Consider the following 20,472-nt stretch of genomic DNA (forward strand, 5'->3'; position numbering starts at 1 on the left):
AGCCACCTGAGCAGGATCCTCAACTGTTGAACCATCAATATCCAGTGGACCAATCTGATTCATCCCTTTCCTTCTTGAGTTTAAATAGGTAAAGAACTCTTTTCTGTTTTTCTTTGCATCCTTTGCCAAGGATTTTTCGTGGTCTGCCTTTGCCTGCCTAATCTCCTTTGTGACTTGGTTACAGACCAACTTATATCTATCATAGGCTTCCATGTCACCCATTAATTTGTATGTATTCCATGCATTTTTCTTCTCTGCCACATGTCTCATTAGTTCATCTGACAACCATTTAGGCCTAAACCTTGAACAATATTTCTTAGTTGGTATGTAAAGCCTGGTAGCTTCCAAGATTAGTTCCTTGAATGCTTCCCATGTTGAGTTTGCTGTTGGTAACATCATCAGTTGGTCCCACTGTATAGAATTTAAATACTGTCTCAGACCATCATAGTCGCCTTTACGAAAACAAAAACCCTTCCCTTTACCTCTGATGGTAGTTACCTCCTTGAGTAAATCCCACTTCAACACACTGTGATCACTGCCACCTAGTGGTTCATTTATCTGCAGATTCTTAATGCATGAAGAATCACTACTGATAATCAGATCAAGAGTATTGCTCCCTCTTGTTGCCACACGAACATGCTGATGTAGAAAACAATCATCCAATAAATCCACAAAAGCCTTGCTAGTGTGTGAGTGACCAACCCACAAATTCCAGTCAATATCTGGGAAATTAAAATCCCCCATTATAAGACTCTCTGATTTACTGGCCCACTCTATTTCCCTGTACAATATCTTATTATACTCATCAGAGTCATTAGGCCTATAGCACACTCCTACTCTCAATTTTGATTTCCCTATGCTTATGTCACACCAAACTGACTCGACACTGCCCTGTCCATCGATCCTGTCCATCAGAAATATAACGCTAATTCTGAATGATTTTTTGATGCTTTAATGCTATAAATAGTTTAAAAGTAAATTTTCATTTTCACAGTTATGGTAGTTAATGTTTTATAAATACCTTAAAAACTTTTTTGTATGATTTATTAAATCTTGTAATCACTTTCCTAAACCAACTTTCAAATAAAATGAACAGCACACACAGACTAAAATCAAAATTCTCCAACTGAAATCAAAAGGAAAGTTATACCTTGAGAGTTATAACTCCCAGCATTTTATGTTGTTTTGTTTCTTTATCCCTGAAATCTGTGTCTTTTGTAGTGAGCATCTGTGCTGCTGCACTGTAGGAAGCATAGCTTAGTCTATCCACAGTAAGTTTGAGTATTAGTCTAGGGTTAATCTTCCCATGAGCATTTTGACCATATTTACACTGAACTTAAATAGAGTTTATTACTATTGGCACATCTTTGGAATTTCCCTGAAAGGTAGTAAAGAATACAGCAGTGTATCAGAATTTTTTTTAATACAGAATATATTTCAGGGGCGTGGAATGGAAGATCAATCCTGTGCTGATGCTAGTGGGTTAACAAATGGGAAGAATATTTTTAGTATACTGTGATAAGAAATGTGCCACTTAATATTAATGTTTTATGATTAAAAAAACCACAAAAACTGCATTATACTGGAAAATTTTATAGGGAAGGAAGCATGAAATTTCAGAAGTTGTAAAAAATTATTTTTGTGCCATATTTAAAGTTTGTTTTCCATATAATCCATATTTATTCAATTTTAGAAAATTATATTTTCAGTAACACAAATTTATAAAAGTATTTAAAAGTACTAAATTAGTCAAAATGTTAATCATATTATGTGTTCACATACCTCAGATAAGAAAACATCCATAACTCGAGATGCCAGAGACAGGGAAAGAGAAGAAGTAAAGAGTGTTAAAAACCAAGAGGAGGCATACATAGAAGTATGAAAGTTTTGGGACTGGAAATGGCGATGAAGTTCAGGAATGTGTTCCTAAAAAGAAAACATAAGTTTTCAGATTCTTCACTATTACTTAAATAATTTTTAGATTTAAAACAAGAAAATTTATAACAATCTGTGAAGGAAACTGAATTAGTTCCTAAAGTCCAGTTGAACTATCCCCACTTTCCCCCAAAATTACCAAATTCAAAGCGACAAATAAATATAAATTAGTGTTTTCCTAATTCCTATAAATATGTGCCACTTTTTGATCATCTACATTAGAACATTCTGGGGTCTTTCAAACCTTGTTCCAGGGAAAAGAATGGAGTCACTGGTTAAAGAAATAATGCAGAACCACCTAGGCAGGAGTGCAGTTATAGTCACAGCATGGATTCATTAAAGGGAGATCTTGTCTGACTATCATTAGATACTACAATTCAGTAACTGCCAAAAATAATTCTGATATCATATACTTGGATTTCAGGAAATAGCTTTTGATACTGTTGCACATAAAATACTGCTGTACAAATTGGAGCATTGTGGCATTAAGGGCAAGTTCCTGCTATGGATAAAGGCAGTGGCGTATCCAGGTACCATCGTAAGAGGGGGCATGGCGGCCAGGTGTCTGAATGTTTTTTTTTTTTTTTATATAGACCTAGGAACACTTATACATGCACAAGTTTTTATTAATTATCGTTTTATTGATTGATCAATGTTTTATTGATTATTACCTTTATTTGAATATTAGGGAAGCATGTGAATAACAATACATATTAATCACAAAAAATGACAACAATATATTATTTCCGAACATTTGGCAATAGAACACACAGAACAAGCAAGCTTATGAAATACACATGTGTACATAAGAAAATTATAAAAGGAAAGAATAATAGAAGTATGTGCACAGGCAGATTTACAGTGAAGCTAATGAAGCATAAGCTTCAGGGCCCCTCATTTGCATGAGCCCTTTCAAAGCCCTGGGTTGGTTGGTTATTGGAAGTTTAATGGCACATCAGCATCTAAGGCTATTGTGTGCCAATCAAAGCCCTGGGAAGGACCCTAGCAATATGTTCCCCTGGTCATATGATTTTGTAAGATTTGCAAAAGTAAGATATTTTAACCACTGCTGTCTCTTTCCATACCGACTTCCCCTACGTCACACTGTCATGTTGGGTGGCATTGGAGTCATGGGTGCCGGTAGGATATTTTGCAAGGTGGTGCATGTGGGAATAAATTTTTGTTCACCAAAGTTTGGGAAAAAAATGAAATATTTTAATTAAGTCAAGTTTGACTGATTTACATGTATAGCTAAGCCAACATTTTGTGATTGGTAGGAGAAAGGACTTGTATTGTTTTAATGTTTCAATAAATTAATGAAAATATTAAAAATTGTGCATTACAGTCGGTCCTCGTATAACACGTGTTTACATTACACGAATTCGATCATACACGATTTATAAATAAGGGAACGTTATCTTATATAACACGAACTGAATTCGCTTATGCACGATTCGCCTGTGTGTTTACAAGAAATGGCAGTCAAACGCGGAATCACCCCAAATGAATGCAACACGATAGGAATGAAGAAGATTCTGAAAATGTATTTATGTGATTTATATCAGTGAAGGGGAAACACATTTCACCATAATAACGTGAAAACCAACACAATTCCAGCTATCGATATAATCGCAAAAGCAATTAGATGGAGTTTACTACCAGTTTATAACAGATTCCACTAGCAGAAACGAAACTGGAAATTGTTTTTATTGTTTTATGGTAGTAACCCCCAGAAATGTGCTTTAGTAAAATGTGGGGTGTTAATAATGTATCTCGGCCTTTACGGTGTTGTTTATTCAGTTGCTACATGCGCTCAGCTTTGTTTATGTGTATCAAGCGTGCCTCCTCGTTTTGTAATTGCGCTTTATTCCCTAAAAATTAGTAAAATACTTAAAAGGTGTGAAAAGGAAGCGTCCTGGTGAAGACACTGCAGATTCAGAGAGAAAAATAAAAGCAAAACATCGATAAACAGAGGCGGACTGGATCAAAAATTCTTACCCGGGAAAATTTATAGTGGCCTCATACTACGGTTTATGGCCAAAATCACACCGGCCTCCAGCCCACCGGGATTTCCCGGGTAAGCCTTATGGCCAGTCCGCCTCTGTCGATAGAGAAAAAAATATGAAATTGTGAAACGCTTTGAGCGAAATGAAAGACCATGTGATATTGCATGTGCTACAGACCTAAATGAGGCAACGCCGAGATTTACAAAGAATGCGGAGAAAATAAAAACAACTTTCATAGCGGGAACAACTCAAAGTGTAATTAAAATCCATTAGATTAAAACACAAGAATTGGAAGAGATGGAACGGCTGTCATCTGTTTGGATAGAAAATCAAACAAAAAACAAGTTTGCTTACGATAGAAGCAAAAGCATTAGCAATATTTTATTACGTAATAGTCGTAATAAAATACGTAAGCATTTTATTACGACTATATTATTTAATATAATAAATTTTTTACGAATAAAATACGTATTTTATTCGTAAAAAATACTAAAAATATTTTATTATAATATAATAAATAATAAAAAATATTTATTTTTTATTATATTATAATAAAAATATATTATATTTTTTATTACGTATTTTAATCTTTATAAAATACTTAGGTATTTTATAACGATTAAAATTACCCGATTATTTATTGTGTTCGGTAATGTTTTGGTTCCAAATGTGTGTTCAATCTTGGGAGGTCGGCACTTAACCCCACTTTTCCCATAGGGCCTGTTGTTTATATTGCACGATTTTGCATTGCACGAGGGTTTCTAGGAACACAACTATCGTGCTATACGAGGACAGACTGTACTTCGATATCCAAAGGTGTTACAACGCTTGCTGCTGGATATTTGAAGTCCACATTTGGACTTCAAATATCCATGGTGAAAGATGGTGCACTTTTGACCACCTTGCACCATGCTGCCGGCACCCATGGTTTGAGTGACCATCAGCTTTAAAAAAATACAAAGAAATTTTGCAATCTTTTTCTTAAAGAGAGCCCACAAAACCTCCATCCCTCTGCACAGCTATGAAAAGTGCTGTGCTGCCGTTGCACATTCTGTATCACCAATTTTCTTGAATGGCAATACTCTTATGCTGAAAACTAAGGTCTCTTCGGCTTTCTTGTGGTTTGTTTGTATTACGATGCCTTTCAATATCACTTAATTCGGCTGTCAGCGTGCATTTACATTATTTACAAAAACATTTTAAATTATCATCATCTAATTTTCAGAGTCGGTTCTTAGATTTAACATCTTTGACCATTGATCACGAAAGTGTTGATTATATTTTTTGCTCATTTTCAAAAAGGAGCAAAATTACACACTATAGTTTAATATGAAAATTCAAAAGCGAAAAAAAAAATTAGTTACCCACTCAAAGAAACTGAATCATCACACACGAAAAAGGGCAAGTTTTCATCTACCATACGCTCTGTTAAACCTATTCAGAACAGTGGTTTTCATGCAGAAACGATTTAAGTTACTGCATCTTTGTTCTGGGCAGTCTACTCCAGTAATTTGAAAAGTGAACCAGCATAAAGTGATCCTCCTTATGACGAAAATTAGACCGTCGAATTTCAAAGAAAGGAAGTTGAAGAGCTCTGATTGATTGGTGGAAATTCATATCATATTTTTCTCTGATCTGTAAATGATCCAGCAACAAATTTTCATTTAAAAAAAATATACTGACATCAGAGTAATAAATTACAAACCGTTCTCTCAAATTGTTTTAGACGTCATGGACCATTCAAGCATTCATAATTTGTGAATGTAAACTTATGAAAACTGGAATAATAAATATGCTTACATGAAGGCTGTCGAAGCCGAGTGATCAAGCGCGATGGTGCATAAGTACACGTATCTTGAGTGACTCGGGTTCATGCCTATGACCACGGGTGCCGGCAGCATGGTGCAAGGTGGTGAAAGTGCACCAACTTTGGATTTCGAAGGAATGCACAATTTTTAATATTTTCATTAATTTATTGAAACATAAAAACAATACAAATTCTTTCTTTCAAAATACAAGTCTTTTCTCCCACCGATCACGAAACATTGGCTCGGCTGTACATGTAAATCAGTCAAATTTGTCAATTTAAATATTGCATGTATTGAAAATTTGTGAACAAAAAATTTATTTCCGCATGCACCACCTTTCAAAATATTCTGCCAGTGCCCATGCCTGTTAAACACGGTGCCGTTTCTTCTATTCTCTCTATCTTGTGAACTCCTCTGACCATGTGGTCGCCTGGGGCATAAAGAAGAAATTCATTCATAAAATCACTTATTACAGAATCACTACAAAGTTGGCATTGCATTGCGCACATAAAGCAAATCAATGCACACTTCTCTGTTAAGAGGTGCACATTCATTTTTTACTGTGTGCAAAAGGGGAAAAAAGGCGAGGACACGAAAAATAACTTTTTGAAATTCATATTACGTCTTTCTATAATCTGTAAATGATCCGGCAACAGGTTTTCAATAAAAAAATACTGACACCAGAGTAACAAAATTACAAATTGTTCTGTCAATTTGTAACAAAATGCAAAGAAAAGTTAAAAAAAAAAAAAAAAATTTGAAATCTACAGCAATGAGTAACATTAGTATCAAAACTGGACAACCTTTTGACTATCGCTGACATCACGGATAATTCAAAATTTGTGAACAGAGGCAGACTGGGTCAAAAATTCTTACTGGGGAAAACTTTCAGTGGCCTCACAACAGTGTTTATGGCCATGCAATTGCACATCAGTCTCCAGCCTCCAGCCCACTGGGGTTTCCCCGGTAAGTCTTATGGCCAGTCCGCCTCTGTTTGTGAATGTTTCATCATGTAAACTAATGAAAACTGGAATAATAAATTTACTTACATTTTCAGCCTTTCTATCACAGGTTAGAAAAGAATGCTTGTAATGGGTGAATTATTTTTCATGCTCTGAGAAACGTAAAAATGTAAAATCACTACACTTGACAATGCAGAATCACAGAATAGTACATGATAAGAGCAGCAGAGCTTTCTTTCTGTGCCCTTTGTTGTTGTTTGTAGTTTTGTGGTGCAAAAGCTGCTTCGGTTATATTGTGCCCTTTCTGTGCCAATAAAGCAAAATGAAAATATTCAATTGCTTTTTTTTTTGTTTTGTTTCCCCAGTTTCTCCTTCAAGTAACTTTGCAACAAATTTTCCCACCACAAGTGAAAACAGAACAGATACAGTACATATAAAATGTAATAAAAGCAACAAAGTCCAGTCTTGTTGGCTGTATAAAAAGAGCAATAGACAAGGGTAGACTGTTGTTGTGAAAATGGCAAATGACCTCAAAACCATAAATTTAATGAAACTGCATGCTTTGGAGTGACATGTTGGACAAACAACTCGTGTGATGGAAACATGCTAATTTTGGGGTGACTGAAGTAGATGTTTTACTCTTCCTTGTCATTGTTTAATTCACGCTCTAAACACCACAAGATAAATGCTAATTACACGAAGGGTTAGAAGGGTTCCTCCCACTGCATTGGTCACTTACAGAACATCATCGACATAGAATCAAAGAATCAACAATTTAGATGCATCTCTGGTTAGCATAGTAATAACTCATTCATAGTCCTTGGTTTTTCGCTTCAAAAAAAAAAAAAAAAAAAAGGTAAGAAAAAAGAAACAAATCTAAAATGACAACACTGGCCATAGCTAGACTGTTCTGTGACAAATTTGTGTATTGTAAAATAAGACACATCGCCCTGTGACAACAATCAGTGTACCCACACACAAAAAATGTAAAATAAATTCAACACTAGAATAAAATCAAAATCAGACGTGATGTACACACTGTGTATATGTATATTTGGCACTGGTTTTGCTGAATATTTCAAGACTATCTTTTATTTGATGCTATTTCTATAAGCCACAGTCAAAACAATACTTGGATGGGCAGTTGCTGTGCTGATAAGAATGTGTTACATTTAATTTTTTAAAAAAATTCTTGTTTATTAATGAAATTCGTTAATTGTCTTGAGAAATGAATCTGCCTTCTAAATTTAACAGTCCCCTTTCAAGATTGGGCCCAAATGCAGCTGCATTGGAATAGTTATGCCACTAAACAAAATCATTGGTTTTTCTGGAGACTGTCTTTCAGTTAGCTCTTCATACACTGAAAACCCCTTGAGAAAATAAAGAAGAAGCAAAATGCCTCCTGTGTTCTTTTTCTTTAATTTTGAATTTTTGGTTAATGGTTGTTATCAATGGACACTGCTCTTCATAGACTAATGTTATTAGTGAAGTTCCACGGGATTCGGTGTTGAGGCACATTGTTGTTTTTCTGTATTTATCAATGATATTGATAAAGGTATATCAGGCAAACTTAATGTCTAAGTTTGCTGATGATACAAAGATTGGCAGGATGGTTAATGACAGTAATGAAGGTATGCTGCTGCAACAAGATATAGAAAAAGTTAGGCAGATGGGCAGACAAATGGGAATTGAAGTTTGACATTCACAAATGCATGGGTAGCACTAATTCACAGAGTAATATATGAACTGTGTGGTACTACACTCAGGATAGCATAAAATGGAAAGGACCTGGGGATAACTGTGCAGTCAGATATGAAGTTCTCTGAGCAGTGCAGATGGGCTGCCAGGTCAGCTCATGGGATTTTGTCAATGATATACAGGAATTTTGCTACCAGGGATAAGGAGATGATTATCCCATTGTATAAGGCAACGGCCAGGCCACATCTTTCATACTACATACAGATCTGGAGGCCTCATTTAGGAAGGATGTCATTTAGGAAAGCTGCTGGAATGGGTACAGAGAAGGGCACCAAGGCTGGTGAGGGGAACAAAGGGAGTGCCCTTACCAAGAAAGTCTTCAGTTTTGCAAATTGCAGCATCTGGAGGAGACTAGGCATCTTTTTGGGTTATCTGATTGGGGTGTTTGATGCTTTGAATGGCTTAAGCAAATTCAGTGCTGATGGGATTCTTCCTCTTGCTTAGATTATACACATTAGAGGGCATACATTCAAATTAATGAAGGATGGTTGCAGAACAGATGTGCAGAAGTTTTCCTTCAGCCACGTTCCAACAATTTGGTAGCTTGTTCCAACAATCACCCACCCGTGGGTGATTGTTGGAACAAGCTACCAAAATCCTTTGCTGTGGAAATGGATAATTTGAATAAATTTAAGGAAGAACTAGACAAACTTTTTAAGGGGATGGATAAGTGAAATCAATTTTTTTTTTTTTTTTGGCTGATACTGTACAGTTTTGCTATCTTGAATCATTTGCCACTATTAATACTAAATGCAACATTTTCACTAGAAGAAGCTATGTCAAAATTGGTAACATTTTTATGGAAAATCCTGTATTTCAGATCTCTGTTAGGAAAACAGATTAATCTGAAAATACAATTTATGTTTCCTTCTAAACAATTTGTTTTTATATTTCTTTATTTTTATATTTTTCATTTCCTTCTATACAATTTATTTTTCTTCTAAAATTAAAAATACAAAATGAACATAAGAAAACAACAATAAATCAGAACTGGACAGTTCGGCAACAGGACTGTCTACCGATACCGCCTGATGTATTATGGATATCATGGAAAATAATGGTTAATAGCATTAATGAATTAATTTTATTTTTTAAATTTATTTTATGTATGTGTTACCATAAAAGCCCAAAATATCATCAACATTTCACTTTATTTTGGACTTTTACTGCTTTGATACAGTAAATCCTAGGATTTACCAGTTCAATTCACATTGGTAAAAGCCTGTCTGATAATTGTATTTGTGAGTTCTCTTCCATTATCTGAATTAAGTACTGTATATATCAAGAACTGTAAATATAGTAAATATGTTACCCTGAAAACCTTCTGGGAAGAGGAGATATATCTCCATGTGCCCTCATTTAAAAATCAGAAAAGTGAATAAATCATTAATGTGGAACATTTTTGAAATTATTGTTGCTTCACTTTTCACAACCTTTCAGGGATTGGGAATATATGAATCCCCTGACTACTTGTTTAAAAATGGAATAGAGGTTTGTGATAATCACAAATATTAATATCACATTTCCAATTTTTAAACAAGGGCACTGGGGAGACATATTTTTTATCTCTGCAAGATTGTCTGAGTAACATATTCATGATACTTGAACTCCTAATATATAGTACTTCAGTCAGATAATGGAAGTAAATTCGTAGGTTCTATGTGGAGTGATGCCATAAATGGACTTTTACCAATGCAAACTGCTAAGTTCTAGGATTTTCTGTATCAGAGCAGTAAAAGTCTGAAATAAAGTGAAATGTGTTAATATTTTGGACTTTTACCTTGGACTTATAGAGCATCAGCCAAAAAAAAAAAAAAAAAATACCATTCCCATTTCACCCATCCATTTGCTTCAAAAGTTTGTCCAGTTCTTCCTTGAATTTATTTAAGCTACCAACTTCCACAACAGATGGAGGTTTCTTTCAGCAATCTACCACACATCTATTCTACAACTGTCTTTCCTCAGTTTGAATTTATATATCTCCTCGAGAGCGTAATCTGAGCAAGAGGAAGAATCCCATCAGCATTGAGTTTGCTGAAACCATTCAAGGCCTTATACACCTCAATCAGATCACTCTGCAGTGCTAGTCTCCAGGCAATGCAATTTGCAGAACTTAAGCCTTTCTAAGAGCAACCCTTTGTTCCCCTCACCAATCTCATTGCCCTTCTCTGTACTCAATCCAGCAGCTCTACATCCTTCCTAAAATGAGGCCTACAGACCTGTTTGCAGTACTCAAGATTTGGCCTGACCATTGCCTTATACAAAAGGATAATCACCTCCTTATCCCTGCTAGCAAAATTCCTGTATATTATTGACAAGAACCCATGAGCTACCCTGACAGCCTGTCTTCACTGCTCAAAAAACTTCATATCTAACTGCACAATTACCCCCAGGTCTTTTTCATTCTCAACTACCAGAGTACCAAACAGTTGGTACATTTCTCTGGGGTTATTGCTACCCATATGCAGTACTTTGCATTTGTCAATGTCAAACTTCAGTTGCCACTTCTCAGCCCATCTGCACAACTTTTCTAGATCCTTTTGAAGTAGCATACTGTCATTACTGCTATTAACAACCCTGCCAACCTTTGTATAATCTGCAAACTTGAGCATAAACTCACAATCTAAAAAAAAAAATTAAGCCTGATACTCCACTAATAACATTAGTCCATGAAGAGCAGTGTCCATTGATTACTACTCTCTGTCTTCTCCCACTCAATCATCCTTTTATCCATTGTAGCAATTTGCCTTAATGCCATACTGCTCCAATTTGTACAACAGTTTTCCACATGCAACAGTATCAAAAGATTTCCTTAAATCCAAGTACAGTCATCCCCCAATTTGTGCAGGGGTTATATTCCGAGGAAACACTGCGCAGTCCAAATTCACACAATGTGAAATGTAGTTTACATTTCGGAACCCATTATGGAACCCACAATGAGGGTTCCATACCTGCACACAAAAATAAAATTAAATTTTTTTAAAAATTTAATTGAAAAAAAAAAAAAGTCTTCATTCGGTAAGAAAAAAAGAAAAGATTAAAAACATGTCCATAAAATTAACCTTCTAATACTAACCTCTAGATTTTTAATCTAAATTTATTGCTTCTTCGTCACTGTTTTCCTGTGATAAACTTGCAACAGTATCCGGCACTTTTTGAAAAAAATTAGTTAAAATTGTTTGCTTAGAAGCACACTATTTTTCTCTATAAATTTCTTCATAAAGAACTAAAGCTAATGATAAAGTTCTGCAAAATTTAAACTCCTCTCCAAATTAGGATCCATATCCAGAGCTTCTTAGCTAAGCTGATTTGCAAGTCTTAAAACTCAGCTAGTCTCTTCACAGTCAAATTTTTTGTGTGCACCTTCTTTGTTTTTATCATTTTTGATATCTTCTTCACATTGCAAAAAAATATTGTCCACTGATAATTGTTCTCTATGAGATTTAAAGACCTCTGTGATATCTGCTGGTTCTAGTTCTTCAAACCCCTCTCCACTAATCATTTTGCCAATTCTCACAATCTTGGCATTTCGACCGTGGCTTCTTTAGTGCAGCTTTGTGGCCACAGCTTTTTCCACACTGCATTCATTGTTGAGTTCTTAACTTCATCCCATGCAAATTCAATATTTTTTACAGCATCAAGAATGTTATAATTCTGCCAATAATATAAAATTGAAAGACTGCCTATTCCATCAGTAGTTTCTACCAATTGTAAAAATGATCTTCTTGGGTAATAAAGTTTAAAGAAAGCTATAACACCTTGGTCCATTGGCTGAATTAACGAACTTGTATTCATTAGAAGAAAGGTAACTTTCACATTTGGGTGCAGATCATACAAATGTGCAGGATGACTGGATGCATTGTTAAGAATAAGCAAGATTTTGAACGCTATGTTCTTCTTCAGGCAATATCTTTTTGTTTCGATCCAAAAGCAATTTAAAAACTAACCCTTGAAGATTTTAGCTGTCATCCATTTTTTTGCTATTTTGCTAAGGAGCTTTTTGATATTCTTATAAAAGCACGAGGATTTTCTGATGTATAAATTAGAAGTGGTTTGCACTTAAAGTCACCCTGCATTACCACATAACAAAAGTGTTAACCTATCTTCTGCAGCTTTCAAACCTGGGGTGGTTTTCTCTTCTTTTGAAATGAATGGTTAGCTTGGCAAATGCTTCCAAAATAAGCTGGTCTCAATGAGCATTAAACACTTGACTTGCTAGATAGCCTTCAGTCACAATAACACCCTTTAAAGTGTTCATATACAAAGAAGCAGCTTCCATATCTGTACTGGCTGCCTTGCCTGTTAATTTTAGATTATGAAGATGATGTTTTTTTTTTTTTTAATTTTCAAACCAACCCTTACTGGCCCAAAAGATGTCTGCATTGATGGATTGGCTTCTTCTTGTAAGCGATTAAAAATTTGTGAAGCTTTGACATGAATAAGATCTTCATGATTAATTTCTTTTGATTAAGATCGTCTTTCCAGAAAGTAATTTTTTAGTTTTCTCACTTTTGTAGTGCTTTTTGCAGCCAATGATGTGGAACAAATAACTGAACTTTTGAATTTCTCAGCATTTTCCCTAATTCGTTGAATGCTAGTTTCATTTATGCTGTATTTCTTGGCCAATGTCACAACCTTTTTGCCATTTTCTAACTCCTTAATGATTTTAAATTTTTTCTCTAAATTTAAAATATTTTTTTGCTGTAGCTTTTTTCATTTTAGGCACTAATTAAACACACACTTTATATAGACAAGAAATATTAACTCAACAAAAGCAATGCTTACCGATTAAAATGCTTTATGTTGCACAAAAACAGAAAAATATTCTGTCTGAATAGCTAACTTAGGATAACTGATGAAGGGGATTCCCGAATTAGGAAGTTGTTTCTAAAATAACTGGGCAAACACATCACCATTTATTGCTATGTTTGGTTATAAGAATCAGTTTTGAATGCCTTTGTGATATTTTCTAAAGCACATGTCTGAAGGTCATCAACCATAAAACAATAAAAACAATTTGAACTTTCCAGTTTATTGAGAATTTCTGTTAGTGCAATCTAATTATAAATGGGTAGTGAACTCAAACTTATTGCGTTTGCAATAATATACTGACAGCTGGAATTCTCTGGGATTTTACGTTATTATGATGAAATGTGTTTCTCCTTCAATGAAATCTTTAATCATGTAAAAAACATAAATAAATTTTCAAAATCTGCTATTCATTCCTATTTTTGAAGCTTCATAAACAAAAATCGTGCAGATAGCGAAACCCGCCATGCAATCTAAAATTTTGGTAGTAAATACCTGACTGAGCAATAGCGAAACCATGCAATAAAAAAACCACTCAAACCAAGAGGTGACTGTATATGATATCTGTATGTATACAATATCTGTATGTATCTGATGACTGTATATGATATCAAATACCTGTGTCTGAACTATAACTGCAGTCTTGTCTAAATGATCCTATACTGATTCTTTAACTGGTGGCTCCATTATTTTGCCCGGAACAGAAGTTTAACTAACAGGTCTGTAATTACTCATGTCACCCTGTGATCCCCCTTTGTGAATAGAATCGCATGTCTCTAGTTCATGGGGACCCCCTCAAAGTCCAAGGATACTCTCATAATTATGGCTAAAGGTTTGCTTACTTCTTTTGCTGGCTCCTTTAGTATGGAAGTTTGTTCCAGCAATTAACCACCTGCTGGCTAAAGGCAAATTTCCACACATCTATTCTACATCTGTCTTTTCTTAATTTGAATTTATGCCCCCTTAGGTTCGTAATCTGAACAAGTGGAAGGATCCCATCAGAATTCAGTGTGCTCAACCAATTCAAGGCCTTATACACATCAATCAGATCACCACGCAGATGCCTAGTCTCCAGCCACTGCAATTTGCAGAACTTAAGCCTCTCTTGGTAAGAGGATCCCTTCATTCCCCTCACCAATCTTGTTGCCCTTCTCTGTAAATGCTCAAGCAAATCTACATCTTTCCTAAAATGTTCGGGGACTGTTAAAATAATAATTTTATTATCTACTACCAATGAAAATATACTACTTTTTATACACTGAACACCAAAGTTAATTCCATTGTAAATTACAATTGAGTTAATTGATAAACTATGATTATCTTGGACTTACAATCAGCAAGCACTCCACTTGATACATACACACACCTAATTCTGCCATACTGGGTTTATACATTTCTCGCAGCCTGTAATCTTCCATGAGCCTTACTAAAACTGCAAAGGCTTCTTCTTCTGGCATCTAAATTAAAACAAATCATAAATCAAACTAACAATGAAAAAATCCATATAAATTTAGAGCTAAAAGCCTCTTGATACAAGAGCTCTAGAACATTATTGAACATTATGGGGGCAATAGCCTCAGTTTTGCATACAGCTATGAACAAACTAGGTTTTCTATGAAATGCATAAATCTTATAGTGTGGAGACACTTCATCATTAGTTGCCTCAGTATTGCACTATACATTTAAAATTAAAAAGTACTGCCCAAAGAGATAAGCATATTGTTATTTATTTAAAATACATGGCATTACCCATACCATGGGTTCAGCAGTTTATTGCAGGGATGAAAATACTCTGCAAAGCTCAAAGTAATAGAACAAGACAGATGCAAGAAGAATGAAAGTGTAAGATTAACGTGTACCACCAAAAAGAAAAGGGAGCCACATATTAAACTCCATCAACCTCACAATCTCATGACTCACTGTGCTTTCACCATGATTTTTGTGCTTCATCGGTGGGTAAGTATGCACACACACAATGAGTGAAGGCCATGCAACCCAGTGACGAGAAATATCTATAGTGTGCGAAATGTTTAATGGTATAGATCATAGGTTCCCACACTTTTTTGGGCCACCGCCCACTTTGCAAGACATAAATTTTGTAACCCCCCCCCCATTATAACAGTTTTCCGCGTTCAAGCCGTTTGATATTTTCAACGTTATTGCTATTCCGATTTTGATGAAACATAGCCCATATGTAAAGATTGTAAAGTGTATGCTCGAATAACATTATGCACAGTTTCATACAATGGTTTAAATATGAAAATTCAGAATACATATTAGGAAATTGTATTACATTAGTAAGAATCTTATTGTAATAATTAAAACACCAAATGTATTAGAAAATTGTTTATTTCGAACTTACAAAGTAAAAATACAAAGAAAAAATAACAAATTAATGTGAAGGATGAGCCTAATGCATTTTTAAAAGTTTGTTAATATCGGGTTCAACTTTCGTTAAAAACAGTTGTAAATCGCCACACTCAGTTATATGCAATCGGTTCCTTTTCTTAGACAGTAAATTCGCTACAGCACTAAACCCACGCTCAGCCAAATAAGAAGATGGAAATGCAATTAAAAATTTCTGCACTATTTTCCAAAGTCCAGGGTACAGTGTTGGTATTGATTTCTGAAGCCAGAACTCTTGGTATCCACTTTTGAATTTTATTTTTAGTTCTTCATTTGTTGTGAGTTTTATGAGTTCCTCTTCTAAATTTGATGATCCTGCTGTGCTCACATGTGAGAAAGGATCTAGAACCCAATTTGGTATATTCATGTTTAGAATATCCTTGAATCGTTCATTAAAATCAGCATGGAGAACCTCCAAGTGTTGGCAGTATGTAAGTAAGTCTTCCTTTTTGAGAGACACTGCTGATAAATTTGAAAAGTGGCTATATTCCCCTCGGCCTGGATTCCGCTTGAACAGAAGAAGTTTCCCCACAAAAGCGGCAATAACGTTTTTTGTTTTAATTAAATTCCATTCATCACCTTGTAATTGCAGATTGACTTCATTAAATATTTTATAGAGGTCTGTCAAATAAGCAATGTCATTTTTGGATGTAATCAGGTTGGCCCGCAATCTGTCGTCTCTGTTTTCTAGGAACTCTAGTACTGAATCAAACAAATTGTAAAATCGATTCAGACAAATACCTTTTGAAAGCCAACGAACTTCTGTGTGAAGCAGCAAACGATTGAAATCTTCATCGTTTTCACTACAAAGTTGGCTAAACAATCTGTCACTCAATGAATTGCTTCTAATCTTGTTGACTGCTCTAATAACGTAATGGAGTGACGTATGCAGGCGTTCACTTAAATTCTTCGCAACCAAATGTTGACGATGAAGAACACAATGTATAGCGAGTACATTTGGTACTGCTTGTTTCAAATGCGCTATGAAACCCTTGTGGCGCCCTGTCATTGCTGAAGCACCATCAGTAGCAGCAGACAAAATATTATGAATAGGGATGTCTTTCTCTTGAAAAAACTTATTTATGGTATTAAATATAGATTCTCCCTTTGTATCCGCTTCCAAATTTTTAGCAAATAATAATTCTTGACAAACTTTTTCTTCTTTTATGAATCGTACGTATGATAAAAGTAGTGCTTCATTATTTGGGAGAGAGTTGATTCATCGAGTTGAATGGAAAATTGGCATGTCTTCAAATAATCGCACAATGATTTTTCAACGTCTTCAGCCATTTCATCGATTCTTTTTTGCACTGAATTATTGCTCAAAGGAATTTTCCTGATGATATCTGATGCTGGCTTATGAAGCACAATGTTTATTACTTCTTTTACTGCCAGCAAGATTAATTCCTCACCAATGGTGTGTGGTTTTCCTGCTTTTGCAATTAATAATGAAATATTATAAGAAACTTGTAATCCGTCATTATCTTGTTTAGTGGACGACACAAAAAGTTTTGATATAGTTGGACGTTTAAAATATTTTTCTTCTAGTACTTGAAAATAGGACAAATCTTTATCCTTTTCGTCAGCATGCATTTTAGTCAAATGCTCTTGTTGCCTAGAAGGCTTCATTGCTTCATTTGAAAATACTTTTTGGCAAATCAAGCACTTAGGTAATAACTGGTTCGTAGGAGACTGAATAAAGCCATATTTCAAATACTCAATACTGTACTGTCGACATTTCTTCTTAGATTCAGACATAATGAAATAATAAAATTTGCAACAATATTCACAAAATAAAAGATTTAATTTACACTTTGTATGACTCCACTTATCTATCACACTTTCGACTGATGATTGTAATGACACTTATTCCTAAACAGCAAAAATGTACGATCACATATCAATTTATGAATTATTATGTTGGCAAAACAGCCTTGGAAGCTTTGAAGATGAAATGCGCTACAGCATTAGTTTAAAATTCGCGCCTAATCTGTCTAAAACGAATCAACAGACACAGAGATATAATTGACTGGTCAAGCTTACGTCATTAGCGTTACCAAGGTGATCCAAGGAGAAAATAAAACTGTAAACAATTTTCATGGAAAACAAACAGTTGAGCATCATTACTTGCAAACAATATTTTGCATTGCCGCTCTATCACATCATTTTGCTTTTACTGCTTTTCGTAATTGTTGTACGAAAGAATTGCATCGAATTGGTTTTGAAAAACAAAAATATCACATTTCCTTTCTTCAGTATGTATTGTATCTACTAACAAAAAATATAGAAAATTCATCTATTGGAAGCCATACTGGAAATGGAAGGAAAAAAAACTGTCATAAAACTGATCACTACAATGCGCATTTCATAAAAAAAAAAAAGTTCGCTTCATTGTAATTGTTTCTGGAGGACTAAATCGGAACAGCAGTTTCATGGATGTATATTTGATCTTCTTATGAACTTTCAAGAAAATCTTTCTATTTATAGCTGCGTTATAAACTTCGAAAACTTATGTCGAAGGAACTTCGCATGCATCTTACCTGGTGTGCAAACGAAAAAAAAAAATATATATATATATATGTGTGCTAAGAGTAACGGATTGTTTTATATGCATTTGATACCATCAAAAAATTTGGGGTAAAAATTGAATTTTCATTATCACACACACGCCCGAAAAATTCACCATAAAGTGTCATATATTTGCTTGCTTGAATTCCATTCTGAGCTGCAAATGTAATTTCACTTCTCTTGCACTGACAGAGCTGCTGTTTGCCGAATGAAGGAAAATGGGGTTAATTTTCCTGAAATTTCCACTTCCTTTCATCCACTTGGGGGATAAAAACTCCTTAGGGGAGGGAGTTCACCCTTTCTAGTCCAACCCTAAGGGAAAGAGACAGAGAGAAAGAAATAAAAATACTCTTTTGGTGGGAGGAAGGCCAGGAGATTGTCAAAGGTCCACAACTGTAACTTTCATCACAGATTCTGAAGTTCTAGTAAGTCAGTTTCATCGCGGATTCGAAAGTATTTCTTTATTGCATTCAGTTTCACAACAGATGCTCAAGTTCTAATAAGTCAGCTTCATTGTAGGATGCCTAAGTTCAGATTACTCCGATTTTTGCCCGGTGTGCATTCGATAAAAAACCCTCTTTGCTTTATTGTAATTGTTTTTCGGAACAATATTTTGCAATAATCCCCCTGGAAATATTAGCCAGTGAACAGCATTATACATTTCAAACATTGTCATATAGCTTGTCCTTGAATAAAAATGACTACGGTTACTTTCCTTTGAGTGACCGCCTTGTACAGTTGTGGACACTTCCTTCCAGTCAGTAAAATCATCAGTAGTCGTCCTTTATTGTACCTAAAGTAATTCGTTATGTTGGGGCAAACGGTTTTTGCTCCTAATTGAAGTAGCACTTTCGAATTTTGCCCAAGTCGATTATCTGCACATATTGAAAATTAGAAGGACAGTAAAAGAGTTGATAATTGGTGCCATTGGTGGGCAGCATTCCGACTAACAAATTTTCTGTTTATATTCCGGGATGACCACACGGTCAGAAATCCCGAAATAGAAAGAATACAAGAAACAGCACTGCATTTAGCAGTCACCGACTTAATTGTGTGAAACTGCTCGCCAAAAACCACAGCAAAGCAAGAGAAGTGTGGGGAGAAAATCTATTTTTCAGCGGGGTTTATCTGTTTATTGCAGTTCAGAACAGCATTATGACTGTGGATAGTGAATTTATTCGGCTTCTGTACTAAAACAGAATTTCTCCCTTTGCGATGACATCAAAGCGTAACAAGCAAATATCTTCTAATAATACTTTTTCAGCAGCCGTTAGTCGCAATCTGTTAGCTTTGTACTGTTAGAAAATATTGCAGTTTTGTGAAGAATACACATTTCAAGGAACAATCTGTTATTCATAGCAGATGATTTTTTTTCTTCTTTTGCACACAAATTTTCGAAGTTTATAATGCAGCTACAAATAGAAATATTTTCTCGAAATTTTGTTAGATAAAACCTAGGAAACTGCTGTTCCGATATTGTTTACTAAAAACAATTACAATAAAGTAAACTTGTTTTTTTATCAAATGAGCATTGCAGTGCTATCAGTTTTACACCAGTTATTCTTGTTTCTAAAAGATGAATTTCCCCGATTTTCTGTTCGTAGGAGCAATACACGTTGAAGAAAGGAAATATGATCTGTTCACCTTTCAAAAACAGTTGTTGCTACTGTTTTGCTTTATTGCTTCTTATGTCAACTCACAGTAGCTCACATTGTCGCGTTTCAAAGGCCCTAGGCTAATTAGGGTGGGTTTAGAAAAATAACAGAAAAAAAAATACACACTTGATGTCACATTTTTGTCATTTGCGTGAAATTCAATAGAAGGTTTTGAAAATTGAAGTAGGAAAATCGAAGAAAACAGTTCTGGCTTCACCTATAGTGAATTTCAGCTGTGTCCATAGAGTAAAAATTATAGAATTTATTAGTTGACCTTTGCACTGGGTCCACTGGACCCGAGGAGATAAAAATACTGATAAGGAGCCACCGACCCCTAGATCGCCTGAATGCCCCCAGTTGCTTCTGAACCCCCCCCCCCCAGAAGGCTTCAGCACCCACTGGGGGCAGTACCACCCACTTTGGGAACCTATGGTATAGATGTTTTGAATTCCCAAGTAAATATAAGACGATAGTCTCATGTTATGAGAGCAATAGAATAAACAATCTTTATTGTTGTTAAGCAAGACCAAATGACCAGGTAGCATGCAGTGCTAGAAGCAATATT

General features: G+C 35.1%; 1 protein-coding gene across 2 annotated transcripts in view; it reads right to left on the bottom strand.

The window, feature by feature from the left end:
• The window catches only part of LOC150089523 (ecotropic viral integration site 5 ortholog-like), a 338,392-nt gene that overhangs the window by 102,744 nt on the left and 215,176 nt on the right, over nucleotides 1-20,472 (bottom strand). For both annotated transcript variants that reach the window (XM_090368641.1, XM_090368642.1), the window contains 2 exons: nucleotides 14,610-14,735; nucleotides 1,783-1,926 (listed from right to left, as the gene is read on the bottom strand). In XM_090368641.1, the coding sequence (XP_090224767.1) occupies nucleotides 1,783-1,926; nucleotides 14,610-14,735 (270 nt within the window). The remainder of the gene's footprint in view (nucleotides 1-1,782; nucleotides 1,927-14,609; nucleotides 14,736-20,472) is intronic.

The sequence above is a fragment of the Mastigoproctus giganteus genome, chromosome 2 (assembly GCF_048544385.1).
Source record: "Mastigoproctus giganteus isolate SK-2022 chromosome 2, ASM4854438v1, whole genome shotgun sequence".
Taxonomy (NCBI): Eukaryota; Metazoa; Arthropoda; class Arachnida; order Uropygi; family Thelyphonidae; genus Mastigoproctus; species Mastigoproctus giganteus.